The sequence below is a fragment of the Trachymyrmex septentrionalis genome, unplaced genomic scaffold (assembly GCF_001594115.1).
Source record: "Trachymyrmex septentrionalis isolate Tsep2-gDNA-1 unplaced genomic scaffold, Tsep1.0 scaffold20, whole genome shotgun sequence".
Classification (NCBI taxonomy): domain Eukaryota; kingdom Metazoa; phylum Arthropoda; class Insecta; order Hymenoptera; family Formicidae; genus Trachymyrmex; species Trachymyrmex septentrionalis.
The window spans coordinates 3274822-3291307 of NW_017305180.1; the positions used below are offsets into that span (position 1 = coordinate 3274822).

A 16486-nucleotide genomic window follows, 5' to 3' on the forward strand; every position below is an offset into this window, starting at 1 on the left:
GTAAAAAGTTTATATATTACAGCATTTGATTCTTACTTAATCTTGTTAACATAAATTGAATACAATTAAAAATTTATTATTTGCTTAAATAAAAATCTTATTTATGTATATAGTAAGTGTTTAACTTACTAAAGCCGTCGGGAGTCCAGTTGCCGATGAGACTTGAGCGACATCAGTTGAGAGAGCCGCCGGGGAAACGGATGCTACGCTAGTACTAGGAGAACTTGTTTTTGGCGTCATCACGGAATTTATTGGAATCGGCGATCTGTTCACAGCCGGCGTAGATGTATTTCCTAAAGAGGACGTAGAAGCCGTGCTGAAAGCAGGACTTGCTGCCGATGGCGGCGTGCCGAAGGCACCTACACTAGAGGAAACAGGTGCCGGTGTGCTCATAACGACTGGAGTGGGCGCGTTCGTCCTTGGAAGAACGGGACTCAAGTTGCTCGCCTTAAGGATGGGCGTGAGCCTGTGATTCGACGCGAGAACGGGGGATGCGGACTCTTGCCAACTGGGCGCTACATGATTCAGATTACTGAGCTCTTCATTCTTGTCGTTGTTATCGTTGTTATTAATATTCGGACCATTCTGCAGTTTCATCTCATCCAACGAGTTGCTACTCGTTACTAAAACAGAATGATAATTTATTGATAAAAATTACAATGCGTATGATCTCTAGAAAACGTCGTCTGCATGAGATTATTGAGATAAAGAATGAAATAACTCTCACAATTTTATTAAAAAGTCATACCTGGAGGGGAATTAGTAGTGGTACTAGTAAAAAGCTGCTTAACTACGGAGCTCGCGGCAGATTGAGACAACGGCAATGGTCCGAAGTCATCGCTGCTCGAAAGCAGAGAAAGTCCTTGAGAAAGCTGCTGACACATCGCGGAAACGCTATCGTGATCACCAGGAAATATTTCTGGTATTGGACTCACTGCGAATATAAACAGAAGATATGACGTTTATTAATATATTTAGGGTATCTCAAATTTTGTGACATGGGTGCTAGGACGCATTCTACAAGCATGCTATAGGACGCCTAAATGTATGTATGTTGGGTTATATATTATAAAGTGAGAGTATATAGAACGATGAACATACGATGTAAGTTGAATATTATTTCAAGCACAAACAAAATAAATACACGAGAGGCGAATTCAAATTACAAGGGTTCTAACTACACACTCGTATAGTGTCGTGATACTAGTTTACCATATGTCTGTTAATTTAATTATACAATGAACCGTGTGCATGGAAAACGAGTATGTTCAAGGATACATCGATGAGCAAGCAACAATAAAGAACAGAATAAGGAGTAATGACCTTCGTCATATCCTTCGAATTCTGTTGTAAGACAAAGAAATACATCGTTATTTATTGGTCAGATTGATTTAAATTAATAGCACATAATCGGCGTACTTGTGCGTATCATATGTTGTAGCGTATTCTCTCACTCGTTAAAGCTTAATTTAATAAAATTCTAAATAAAATGGAAATGAGATGTTTCAATGACGTGAACGCTCACCTGGAGGCTTCGAAGGTACAATATGCGAATGAGCTGAAGGCATTCGCGCCAAATCCGTTGGCTCAAGACTGTGACTACGTGTGCGTTCAAGAGTACTAGGAAGATCGTTGACTCGTAGACTGAGTTGCCTTTTAAATGGGGATGCTTGACTTAGCTGTGAAAAACCTCGGAAGGAACCTTGCCGTTCCAGCATAGACAGAGTAGCGTGCGGCCTCTCAATTGCAAAGGGATTGTACACTTGCCTAACCGGAGGAATTTCTGAAACATAAATATTTTACATAAGTATTGAAATACAGAAAAAAAATATATTGCCAATAAACAACATCTTTTTATGATCTATAAAAAGATAATACGACATATTAAGAGCAAAATATTTAAAACATTTGAAACATTGAAAATATATTTAGTTTTAATTTATCCGAAAATTTTTTATATCATTAAATAAGTGAACAAAATGATCTGCATTACATTAATCACGTACAGGTAATTATTCAAATCGTATAAACGAGCCATTACCGTTCTCCCAAAAAGTTGTTCACTGCCAATAAATCTGACTAAAACTTACTTCGTGAGTTAAACGCTCCCACCTTTTCATCGTTTGAACGAGACGAAAAAAAAGGATAGACGTTAAAGCAATCGCTGAACAAAGCTCTACCATTTATTCTTATTGTTTTCTCTCTGTTTTGCTCAATGAGACTGATGATGAAGAAAGCATTAGTTTAACTCACGAACTAAGTTTTAGACAATACTGAACTTCATGCGTACAAAAAGTCCAGCACTTCACACTTTTGTAATGTATAGTGGGTGCATTTCGAATTACGCATGAAGCGCATGAGGTATCATGTTTTTTTCTTTATTCTTTATTCTTTAGTAAACAACAAAGACAGATAATGCGTCATACGCTTTGTGCGTAATTCGAAACGCGTCCAAGATCGTTGAGTCATAAAAGAAGAAGAAGAAGGCCTACAGAACTTTAAACTATTCTTTTTTTTTTTAATTTGTCTATAACTTTATTTATAAAGCAGCCAACACAACAGATGACTTTTAAAAATTTATGTAACTCACCTGCTGCACGATCACGCGCTTCTTGCAACCGCTCCGCGAGATTCGGTTGCCTAAAGCTGCCACTTCTCGTGAAGATGGAAGTCTTCGAATCGAAAGTCATTGTAACTCCGCATTCTTTGTCTCTTCGTTGCTTCCTCTCCAGGCATGCAGCAAAGGCGCAGCCTACCGCATGACTCAATCTTTCTCCCTTGATGATAAAGAATAAGTCCATTAAGAAATGCCTTCATTATCCTCATGTGAGAGTCTTTTAAAAACTAATTATGGCTATTTATATTTTTAAACAAAACAAGGTAAACCAAGATTTAAAATATGCATGTTATATGGTAAACAGAAAGATATATATAAATTTTGACAGCAATATATGATATCCTAATAAATAAATTAATAATAAATTATTGCCGAGTTGACTGAGTTAAGCTGATCGATTCAGAGCTGATGACAAATTCGCTGCCAGCGATAATTAGTTATTTTGCTAGCAAAGCCTACATATTAGACAGAAAATTGACAGTAACAATCGAGCAAAACTTTAGCTGATTTTGATCGATTCTTGTTGTCAGGTTGTCAGCTTTACAAAGTTTTATCAATTTATTTTCATATTAACAGATATCTGCAATTTGCTGATTATTAAATATAATAGAATTCGCATTAAATTTGATGCCTTTTGTCGATATTTATAGCAAGCATTTAATAAAATTTGTTTTTGATAGACTTGGTTGACTGGGACGTATTACAATGAATTACAATTTTACAAAATTTCCAATTACACAGAATATCACATTAATGTATTTTTAATAGATCTATTAGTAATTAAGAACACATTGAGATTTAATTACATATTGGATTCTTATATCGTTATTATACCATATACTATCTGATGTTGTGTACATTCGCAATTATAAAACCATGAGAAAAATACTCTCAATATCCACGTAATAGTGTTTTAAAAACTAATATGTTATTTATATTTTTAATCAAAACATAGCTAAAATATACATATTCTATTATAAACAGGAAGATATATGCAAATCTTAATAGCAATATGTAAAAATAGAACATATTTTACAATTTTTATAAAAACTTTCAATTACATAAAATAGTAATTATCAATAAATCTATCAGCAATTAGGGACGTATTAAAATTAAAATATATATTTTATATTTCAATAGCTATTTACATAATGGGTTATCATATACACATACTTTATGTTATCATCACCGTACCGTCTGATGCTATATATATTCGTTCATCGCAATTCGAATCAATGAACACCCGTTATCGACAGAGTATATAGCATCCCTTGTATATCGAGGATAATTTTCTATTCGAATGGAATGAAATGGTATCTGACTTACCGATTCCTTTAATGCTAAAAATCCATGACACATCCATCGCCTTGTCGTGCCATCCCTACAAATGTAACTAAATCCCTTCTCATGATTCCTATCCGGCGCACAGAACGACACCTTTTCGATTGTCTGATCGACAATCAACCCTTTCGTTTCATCCTCGACAACACGCAATCCGTCACCGGATACGTGAAGTATCGCCCGTACTGGTCTTCTTCTTGAGTTCTGAAAATTCAGTCACGAATTAACTCGGTCGTCCGAAGTTGCCCTTTGACCTTTACACCGATTTATTTTCAGGTCGCTTTGGTATCAATGTCGACTCTTTATATGTAAGCCGTGCTAAATATAGTCGAGGCGAAAGATTCAGAGAATGTGACACGCTTGACTTTCGCAAGGCTTATAAAACTTTCTACAGAGCTCCTTGAATATTGGAAATGGAAAGTATCTTATAAAAGAATGGTTCAGTTACTTTTAGAAATTATTTATTCTTATATACATAAAAAATGTACTAAATAAACTGTGTATGACGAATGATCATATGCTCGCGTGATGTAGATAGATAATTATAAAAGTTAATGCTTTTAACTAATCCACAAACAAATCATATTAATTTCAACAGAATTATTTTATATAAAATACTTACACGGAGAACTTTAAGGGCCTCCTCGCAAACTTGCATACCCCTCGATTCAAAGACTTCTACACATCCTAGATACTGTCAAAAAAATCAATTAAATTATTTATTTATTAAAGTAGAATATTTTTAAGATTAAAGTATAATTTGTAAGATTTTTATTTAGGAAAATTAATGTTTAATATTAATGTAGCAAATTAATATAAACTATAAAGAATTACTATAAAATTATACATTCTTAAAAAAGAAATTAAATTAATAAAAATTTTAATTATTTTAAGTAATTATAAGTAATTTTATGTAAATAATGATTTCTGACTATATCAATCTGAGAATTAATTAATTAATCATTTATATATAGTATATTTCTAAAGCAGAGAATATTAAATAACTAAAATATCAGCCATAATGCCGAGTAAATAAACAAATGCCAATTAATTCTTAATCCATTTTAATAAATCCATCTTTTTAATAAATTATCATAATTCTAATACTGATTAGAGATAATCACTATAATTGGTACACACACTCGATGTTGTTATTAACTTTTACCTTAACATGAAAAGCGCATGTAGCTGAACGCACTGCACTTTCATCCGCTTGCCATTGATGAGGTTTACTAGACTCGGGCACATGAGGATCTTTCCGCCGCCGGAAGCTATCTCGGAAGCTTCGTCGAAGCCGATCCATTCTTTTTCCCGGCGACCTCTCGCGCTTCTGTAATAGCGAAACATAAAAATGTTTTATTTCCTGCAAGCTTTGAGCAATAAATCAAATGGTATTAGCAAAGAGTTTTCCCTTGAATATGACAAAAAGTGATCTGTCCATGACAAATAAATATAGAGTTGTCAGATGCTAATTTTTTATTGTTCACTCGCACAAAATCATCTAATATTTTTCGTATGCAGAGATAAAACAAGACATTAATGTAATATAAAACATTAATAATTATTTATTATAAAAATAAAAATAAGAACTAATACATATGTAATATCATATAGAAAATGTACATTTACAAATCCAATAACTTCTTGTTATCTTTATACAAATATTAAAAGATATATTAAAGATTTAAATGTACATCTATATAATAATTTAACCTTATAAATATTTTAATATATACCTAATGGTTTATCAAAAGAATTGAAAAAATAAAATATATTTCTTAAATTTTGTATGAGTTTTAAGTTGTGTGATAAATATAGTTATGTAAAAAAGTCTTTTTAAAAAAGTCAAGTAACATATTACAATATGATATTACGTCAAAAGAAATTTAAATAAGTTTTAATTTAGATATAAATGTTAATAATGTTGCTGAGATTACATATCATTTGCTCATGCATTGTTAAAATTGTAAGTAATTAAAACAAAGGTCAGGGAAATCAAGTCAGTAGGGAAATCTCGAAATTGGATCAAAGCAGCAAACACGATGCCCACAAGGAATGACATTTCTGTCAGTCCAAATTATCTTTTAATAACATTCAACATCGACAATATAATCAGTCAAGGCAAAGCCGCAAGCAAATTCTCAAGGGATGCGTTCAGGATCCACCCGATGAATCGTTAAGAGTGGAGCTTGAGAAAATGTCCAAAACGGCCACTGTCTGGCAACCGTTGCGTCGAATCGCCAACTTGACAAAGCCCTGTGATCGAATCTTGAGACCCGTTCCCAAAGAATCCTTTATATCGGAACCCTCCTTTATATCGAGTCTCCCCTAACACCGACCGCGGATCTACCCTCCGAATTGGCGACACCCCTAAGAGCTAGTCGACGGATTGCGAACGGAGACACGTTAAGACCTTTCTCGTTCATGCTCTATGTTCTTTCCCTTCGTCATCGACATCTCCCTCTGCCATGTTCCTCGTTTCTCTATCTAACTTAGCAAGGTTAATTGAACGGTGTTATGTCACTTGATCAGAAATATCATGACTATACCTAGATTTTCGTATTATTAAAAAATTAATAAAAATTAAAATAATCGATTTTTAAAAACGTCCTGTTTACCATACGATATGATACTCATTTTCCAATTTTTCTGATTAAATTTTTAAAAATCATCTAGATATGTTACAATAATTTGATTACATCTTTTTCCCTTTGTTTCGAAAACACAGTGTACATACATATTTCCGTAAATTACGACTGTATCAAATTAACACATGTATGCATGCATTTGCGCGAGGTTCTGTTCTAGTGAGTTCGTAGACAGACGATGATTAATGATTGGCTTAATTATCTACTTGTGGAAGATACACTGCGCAGTAATAGGTATTTATTACAGTATACAGAATATGTTAGTACTATTCATTTTCTCTCAGGATTAAGTATCTTTACAATTTTTAAAGTAAATTTATATTAAAACAAAACTAAATAAGAGTTCTTTATTTGTAACAATTATTTAATTTTAACAATAATTTTTTTTATAAATTCTCAAAATAGGTATATATTAAAATACATTTTGGATTAGCAAACAGAATTTAAATAACTACTTTTTAAATTTTTAAATTTTTACATCTTAAATATTAAATATACAATATTAAGAATGTGATTTAGTTATTTTATAAAATGTGTGTGCGCGCGCACGCGCAAGTGTGTGTGTGTGTGTGTGTGTGTGTGTGTGTGTGTGTGTGTGTGTGTGTGTGTTAATAAAAGAAAATATCTAAACTTTTCAAAGAATTTAAAATTAAGAAGAAATATGTTAATATACGAAATTCTTTAGCGTACTCTGTGTTTGTGATATCACTCGCACGTGTTTCGCACAACTGGTATAGATAGGATTCCACGAATGACATCATATTAGATGACATGCACATGTATTCTAAGTTGGCAATGGATGTCTAGATATTTACCCAATGCAGTTAGGCGGATGTTACTCATTAGAACGTAATTAGGACTTTATCGAATTAGTTCGCGAACTGAGCTAATAATTCGAAATCATGAGACTAAACACGAGTAACAAACTCGTACTTGTACAAGCGCACATAGATACATAATATACTAATTTTCGTGTTATGATCCTATTTGAATATAATCGCAAAAAATCAAAAAGCACTTAAGTCAACAAACTTAAAATCGTTATTGAATATATGTATCATTATAGAATATTATGCAAATCTTGCATATGCTAAATTTATTATTTCACATTATATTATGTGAGATAAATTTCTGAAAAGTTTCTAAAATCTTACGTATAGTTTCTATAATAGATTAGAAAAACCGCTGTTTTATCTTACCCTCGAAATATATCTGTAAGGGCACGTTGACCCAACTTTATACGCCGCTCCAGATAATGAATATCGGCAAGAAGATCTAAATACGTCCCCTACGACCACATCCCCTAAATAACTTCTGGCATGAATGGATATGACATGGGAACATTATTAAACATATATTAAAGAAGATGCATACATTTTGGATTCGTTCCATTCTAGTTAGGAAACAAAGTACACTTTATTTGTATCAACATTTAAAAAACGTATAATGACGGTGTTTTTTAATAACACTTGACATGTCTTTTAACGAATACAAAATAATTTTAACTAATTCAGACGATAAGTAGTTTTTAAAAGATAGTTTTATAGTAATTAAATATTAAACCCAAAATTACTAACTTGATACACGCAATAAACAAAAGAAATAACAGATAAAAGGTGCTTCAATCTTAAAATATTTAAATTGCTTCTTTCCAGAATTTGTGTGAATATCATATGAATTGTTAAATTATAAACTAGGAAATATAAAGTTATTTTTTAATTGTACAAAATAATACAAATAATTACTGATTAAATGCAAATAGGAAACGCGTTGAAATAGTATTTTATACGCAATAAAAGAAGTAATATATAATAACTATTATTTTAGGATCGAGGCCAGACATACGCACGACATCTTCTATAAAAGGTATGATTTGCTTGTAAAAGTCACTTTCATCTAAGAGATCGCATATTGCAATCGTGTAAGTCTCCATCGGGCAATCGAAATAGAAATGAAAAGGATTGAATGTGGGGTAAAGTACATAGAACAAATTTAATCAGAAAGAAGAGAAATTTATATAAACTTTTATATATACAGTAAATTCTGAATTTATGAAGTCAAACGACGTCATATTGTATTTTAATAAAATATAATATACAATCAATATAAATATACAATCAATAGGAGATAAATGCCTTTAAACGGTTTAGCTGGATCTTAAGCATTCTGTCTCTCTCTTGCATCATTGTATATAAATTTATATACTACGTATGTGTAATCCTTTAAACTGTGCCTTGAAATGACTTTTCGGTATTGAAACACAAATTCCACTGAACTACCGTAATAATATTACAAGTTAAATTGACTAGCAATTTAACAACTCGATACTCATAATCATCTTAGAACGCTCGTAATAATTAATACTATAATGCTGAATGACATATTAAAATCTATAATTTTAAAAATCATATAAATCTACTCATGTAAATTTATTTGATGTAAGAACGTCTTCTATATAAATAATAATAATTAATAATAAATTCTTTTTATTAAAAATTGCATTGTACAAAGAAACATTTTGTAATTAAATAAAATAAGAATGATATGTCATATAAAAATTAAATATATTAAATGTATTAAATATATATTAAAATATTTTACTCTGTAATAAAAGTCATTAGAGTAAAGTTGTTATTTTAATGCAAATTATGTGAACAGAATTGTTAAGAACTTGGATAATAACATTAAAAAAATTAATACTTTATAATAAGCTTTAATAAAGCTATTATCATCACGATTATTAAATCGAGAACACTATCACGTCAAGGGAGACTAACGAAGGTACGATAAAGCGCAGTCCATCAAGGACATCAGTAGATTTTAGATTGCATGTCACGTGTCTCCCATGAAGGACCATCGAGGGAACAGACCGGCATTATCACGCCCGAGTAGCTGCATCCCAGGTTTTTTTCGAAGCAACACTTCTCCGTGAAAGCGATCGCATCTGGGGTCTCGTGCTCGATTAGAATAATATCATCCAATGAAAATAATCAAACCCCCATGCAACGGAGCGATATCGGCCATCGGTTATCGCACGATAAACTACTAATAGCTATAACGTGCGAAAGCAAACGCTCTCAACGCAATCGGTTTAGCGAGACTGTTTACTTAGAACGGTAATAGGCTTACCGTTGCGCTACAGTAAAACGATTGCATGCTCTACGCACCATACCGTTTTATTCATCATTTTAACATCGTCTGTCATGCGAGAGTTATCTATCGCGTCTTTATCAAGCGAGTGACGATCGAGAGGCATGATCATGTCGAGCGAACAATACCACCGTCTAGCACCGTACTAAACGGCTTTGATCGACCAAATTAGTCTGCGGCGTTGTAACGCTTTGCAGAGATTTAATTTAACTGTGTGACGACGCATTTGAATGCACGCATAACTGCTTTTTAATTGGCATGATGGGGAATGTGGCGTTTCTACAGCGTAAAGGTTTTGTTGCCTCCTCAATATGATGATTGTGACATAGTAATTTAGCAATTTGCAAATTATGTCATATACAATAATAATCATAAACATGAAAGTAGAAAATATTACTAACAAAATAAGAAATTTATTTAAATTCTCATATTTAAACAAATTCTTATATAAATGAAAATAATATTTTAAATTAATACAGCTTCTTTTACAACTTTTTAAATGTCAACTGTACCTCTAAAATGTTCTTCGATAATGCACTGAGAAAAAATTATTTATTTGACTAAATTAATTTAGTTCTCTTTATTTTTTTATCGGAGAACATATGTATTTAAGTGAAATATATTTGATGCATTCTCCAACAAAAGTAATAAAGACAAACTGAATTAATTCACTTGACTGAATAATTTTTTTCTCAGTGTATATACCTATATTTGTAAAATGCAATTGTCAAAAGTAAATAATTTTTTTTTCAAATAGATAATAGACATTTCTTTATTCTGCTTACTTTTAAGAGTTATTTAAAATTAATTTATACATAATATGTCTATCATTTCTGTGTTCTAATTTAAATATTACGGAACTCTAATATTATGTCATAATTTATTTGTGACGTAGAAAATAGGTTATGCCACTCACGAATAATATAATATGCTTTTATAGCATAATGGAATAAATATATAATTATAATCAATTATTCACTAGATAATTCTGAAATAATTGAGTAGTATAAGCTAAATTAATTATTCCTTATGCAAAATTATAATTGTGACACAAATATGTGCACCATTCAATTATATCACTTACTAATACTGTAATATTAAAAGTAAAGAATATCACATAAAGATATTCGTCTTCTACATAAAGTACTTACATGGGATAACTTTATAAATGTATTGATCGCGCTCCTTTTTTTATTACACGTGGATATACATTTTCAACGATCAGGGAGAGATTATAAATATTCTGCGCAAACATAGTAGTGAGGTATCATCATGGACAAACTAGAACTGTGTGAAACAATGTTCAATTCTAAAATCGATAAGTAAATTTACTAGAATATAATGCGATATAAGTAATCGTTACAATCGCAACAATTGATCTTTTATTGGTACATGAAATTAGTTTAAGTAAGCATTACATCGATTGATTCCAAAATCAGTCGTGTTATTTAATAATGTATTGTACTGAAAAAATCGATACCATAATCAGTACGGATATACACTTTCGTATATTAGCTATATTAGAACAACCGATTTTATCGAAATTAATACATAATAAAAATGTAAATTAATATAATTATTATCCAATATAATTATTAATTACTTAAAAAACTAAATAAAGTATTAAAATAAATTCTAAAACATAATAATAAATTTAGTATAAAATAACAATTCAATGACTTATAAAATAAACACAATAATAATAATGTTCTTTGTGGAAAGGCATGACATCAATATAAGAAACTGAGCGAATCACCATCTAAACTTCTCTGATATATTTTCCTTATATTTCGTGAGAGTATAGCTTTCTTTTCTTTTGAACATCGTAACAGTAAATAGAATGATGACTAAAGGTATAAGAATTTGAAAGATCCATGAAGTTTATAAAATTTATATTTATCTACCTTTTTGTTAAAAATTTACAGTTTTATTGTATCAATTGTTTGCTATTGAGATTAATCTAAGTTAACATTTTACATGTAAAAAATTATAAGCAAAATAACTAAAAAACTGAAGGAAAAATTATTTATGCTTATGTTATATATGGCACGACTGTGAAGATAAGAGATTAAATAGGAAAGGGTTAAAACAGGAAAGTGTAGGTATAATTTGCAACTATACCTACAAGATTATTGATTATATCGTATAACATACTGACATAGGCCGCTTTTAATAGAAGGCTGTCTATGACGTACTATTTTTAAAGATGGCAGAACAAAAACATGGATATATATATATTCAAACAAAGCCTTTGTTTCAATACGTACTTATAAAAAAATGTTATTCTACACTTTCAACTTATTTTTTTAGAATTAAAATTATCTTCTTCCCAAATAAATCATTTCTGTCCATCATGCGTGTATAAAGTAAAGAAGTTAAAAGACAAAAATGCAGATATATATTGAATAAGATCCAAAAATTTCTGACCCTAGAGTACAAGAAGTGATAAAATGAAACGACTATTTCCATCTCTTCCATTTTTAATCAATTATTTTCATTCCAACACGTATTTTAGAACAGTAAATTAATTTTTTTATACTAGTACAAAATTATTCTAAATTTTTGTTTTTAAAATGATTGAAAACACTACGGAAATTATTTTAATTTAAAAATTATTTTTTATTTTCTATATTAAAATCCGATTTTCGTAAAAGATATCGGTTATGAAGAAGGAGTCTCCACAATATTAAACCATTTTTAAAATAAAAATTCAGAATATTTTTAATTGTAAACAAAAATTAATTTATTGTTTTAAAAGATATATAAAATAAAAGATAACTATAAAAAATACAAATGATTGTTTTATTTTATCACTTTTCCTATATTCATGGGCCGGAAACTTTTTCATCTTACTACATATTTTGTATGCATGTAGGATATTTGATGAAGATTTTCCCGGAAAGTGTTTCATGTATGATAATCGGTGATCGGAACCTTGAGGGGTGAAAGGAAAGATGGTAGCAAAGAATGCATCTTTGCATATTATATGTACAAGTAACGTGTGCACGGCAAAAAGTATGTAAATAAGTACAAATCTTACATAGTAATTTCTGAAAGTTTGCCTAGAGCTTCTTTACTTATATTTTTTGAAAAATTTTAAAACGCTATTTAAAATGTTATTTTATGATAATATGAACGTATTGCATAAAGACAATATACTATATTCCAATATGCATTACAGAATTATACATACATATGCATACAGAAACTCGATGAACTTTGTAACTATCATATGCAAGGTCTGCAACGTATCATCAGAGAATGGTTCGAGTGATAAAAATCCGATTTAAAAAATCCAAGTCAGAACTGTAGCCTGTTTTTGTCAAGAGTACTGTAATATGAAAAAATACATACGCACTATAGTACGTGCTCGTGCATTTTTCCAAAGAAGTTTATTTCAATCAGTATGGATATATATGTCTTCTTATCTGATTACCATTTTACAATATAATCTTATTTTATTAAAAGGAAAAAAATAATTAAACAATTTGTGTACATATTAAATTTCAATGTAAATATAAAATTGTTTTTTTTACCTTAATATTCTAAATATTGATTTTAAACGATTAGGACAATTTTGTGAATGGCAGCGATCTAAAACAGTCTGTGCAAATTTTTGGCACTGCGTGTTAAAGCTATTGGCACCTATTTTTAATCGTAAAGCTAAGAATGTCTTGAAGCCAAAAGTCTTCGAACTATCGTAATCGAGAGATAGCATGACCTAGAAAAAGTTAGTGAAAGTAGATACACGGGGAAGACTACAAATCATTGGCTCAGTTTTTACAATTTCGGAATTCTACCTTTTAAACAATTAATTATTATAATTGAATTGCATTAATATACGAGAGAGAGAGTCTTTCTCCATATTTTCATGCCAGGAATTTTGTATACTATATGCTTTCTTTGTAGTAATTGTAATAAGTAAAATACGAACATTTATAGTAATCAGCTATACCACTTACACCGTGATATGTATCAATTTACATCTTAGTAGTGACGTAAATTGATACATATCACGATTTAAGTTGGCTACATGATAAATTCCATACTGAATTAATGAAGATATAAAAATAGAAATAAAAAGATCGCAAATATGTATTTTATGATAAAAGATTGTACCTTTTAAAGTTATTTTTTAATCGAACAGTAAAATACTGTTATAGAAAAACAAATGTAAACTATTTTAAATGTAACTATTTAAATGTAAGTTATTCCTATTTAGTAAAAATATTAAATTTATTTGAGTTATTTTGAGTTATTATTTATACAGTAATTTGTTATAATAAAATAATTAAAATCAATTACGTAGGGATGGAATACATTGATATTTAAGATAAGCTTAGATTGACTTGATGTTACTGTTCACATGAGAAGTGTGTGAACACTCAATTACAATTTAACTCTGACAAAATGCTTTATTTTTATTATTACTGTTTTGCTATAAGTACATAAATAGAACACACAACGCCTCTTGTGCAAAACAATCCCAATCTCTTCTATTCGATTTATATAATCGTCCAATCACATTATACATTAGATCAAGAAAAACTAATAACTCCAAAAATTGAAAAGAACTGTTAAATACGATTTTGTTAGTATCAGTAATGTATCAGTAATGTAGACGGTGTGTATACATTTATGTTTATCAAAATTGCTTGTTAACATAAAACACTTATTAACATAAAAACATAATAAACTGTAAAATTGCAAAACAAATTTCCAAAACTCTTTTTGATATTATATAATAATATGATTAAACACGGTTTTTTCGTTGTTTCAAAGCCATCTTATTTTTGTTACTAGCTGTAACTGATGTAAAATAAATATCTACAATATGCAATTTTCTGCAATTTTATAGAATAACTCCGGTATATATGCCGCACCCATTAAAAACTTAATTTATTAAATATTATTTACTATGTTTATAGCAAACAAAATATATCAATAAAAACTGTCTACTACTATGAAAAAAATATTAGAAATTCGAAATATTTATTTTTCATATTAAAAAATAAACTTTTTAACCTTTACATTATTGCTGTATATCATGCCGTACGGTTCATGAAAAATTTACAAATAATGCATATAAATAAGATGTATAATGACACAATAACTTATAAAATGTGTTTATAAAGTTTTATTAAGGAATAAGAATGATAAATATGAAGTAATAAATAATAATTACAATCTTCCTACATATATATATTACAAGTATTATGATGTGAGGTACATATTTCATATAATGCCGTTTATTGCATTTAGTGCACTGAATTTAAATTGCGCACTTTGTATGCTTTGGTCATAAATCCAGCTCGCTAAAAATGCTGTATATCCCAAACAAGTGAGATATACAACAAACTACACAAAGAATACAAAAAAAACAAAGCACTTGTATTTTGCTACACAACATACTTTACTATTTCACTACATATATGTATCACGAAATAACAACTAAGTCTTTTACACGTCCTACAGTAATTTTATGTAGATTATAATTTATAATGGCGTTACTTACAGTGACAAATCGATTCAACTCTCAATAATTTCATTAATATTAACAGTGAGAAGCTGAAATCATTAACACAATACTAATATAACATAAAGGCATGCAACAGAGTAGTTGCGGGAAAATTACTCTCATTCTTTCTATTTTTTCTGACTTCTGCTGCGTAAATCCCAGCGCGACGTATTTGCCGGAGTTACCCTATGTTGTATATAATAGCAGATTTTCCAGGTCAAGAACTTAATTCATAAAAATATCGTTTTTATCAATACGTTAATAATAATACATCAATTAAGATTAGCTATATGCTTCATAAATTTTAATATAATAATAAACATTTATATAATTATATATTATATATGTGTATATATTTTCAATGAGACTGTCTGAAAAGTTGGATAGCACGGGTAGAATTAAACCGAGCAACGTTTGAAGTTTACACGTGACCAAAGGTAGTCCGATTATGAGAGCTTCTCATTGTTCGGCATGATGAATAGCAGAATTACAAAGCTCTCGCACGAGGGAGCCATATCTCATATTAAATAACGTCAAGAAAGAGGAAGCTTATAGAAAATATGGCGCATAGAAAGTGCTGGGTTCATGTTTCTCGTAAAGACACTAGATAATGTTGTCATAATCGAACGAGAGAGAGTAGTCAAATGTTCAACAAAGAGTACAAAAAAAAACGTGCATTTGGAATACCAAACGATGGATACGCCTAGTTTACGCATCTCGTATAAATCTACTTTGAGTCCTTTCACCGCGGCAGGTGTCTACGCATACAATAACGGAGGCGGATACGCGCATACGCAGAAAAGTGCAACGAGTGGGCTTTCACGAGAGGCAATGTAGCATGTTGTGTCGCCGTTCTGGCCGTCCAACATGGAAATACCAAGTGTAGGAATGCAATGTGTGGTTTTCAACCTGCGCAATCGATTTCCTTTGAATCGAAGCATAATTAAATGTTATATGTGCTGCAGATCGATTAGCATATTAAAAGATTAAGAAAGAGAATAAGTGAACGCATTTTATTGACACTGAAAAAAATATAAATAAAAGATAAAAAGTTTTAGCAAAAAATTTTTTTTAATGTGTAACGTCTATTAAATATAATATATTTTAAAAATATATTAAAAACATTTCCATATTTATTATACTACAAACTTTTCTCCCCTTCCCTCTCTCTCTCTCTCTCTCTCTCTCTCTCTCTCTCTCTCTCTCTCTCTC

At 30.2% G+C, this 16486-nt stretch overlaps 1 protein-coding gene across 2 annotated transcripts in view; it reads right to left on the bottom strand.

Moving 5' to 3' along the window:
• The window catches only part of LOC108747862 (protein numb), a 22899-nt gene that overhangs the window by 1427 nt on the left and 4986 nt on the right, over positions 1–16486 (bottom strand). Inside the window, exons 2-9 of one of the 2 annotated variants that reach the window (XM_018485744.1) lie at positions 5124–5288; positions 4581–4652; positions 3944–4162; positions 2591–2777; positions 1526–1783; positions 1324–1344; positions 749–934; positions 130–623 (exon numbers count right to left, since the gene is read on the bottom strand). In XM_018485744.1, the coding sequence (XP_018341246.1) occupies positions 130–623; positions 749–934; positions 1324–1344; positions 1526–1783; positions 2591–2777; positions 3944–4162; positions 4581–4652; positions 5124–5288 (1602 nt within the window). The remainder of the gene's footprint in view (positions 1–129; positions 624–748; positions 935–1323; positions 1345–1525; positions 1784–2590; positions 2778–3943; positions 4163–4580; positions 4653–5123; positions 5289–16486) is intronic. The other variant, XM_018485745.1, reaches the window with a different exon arrangement.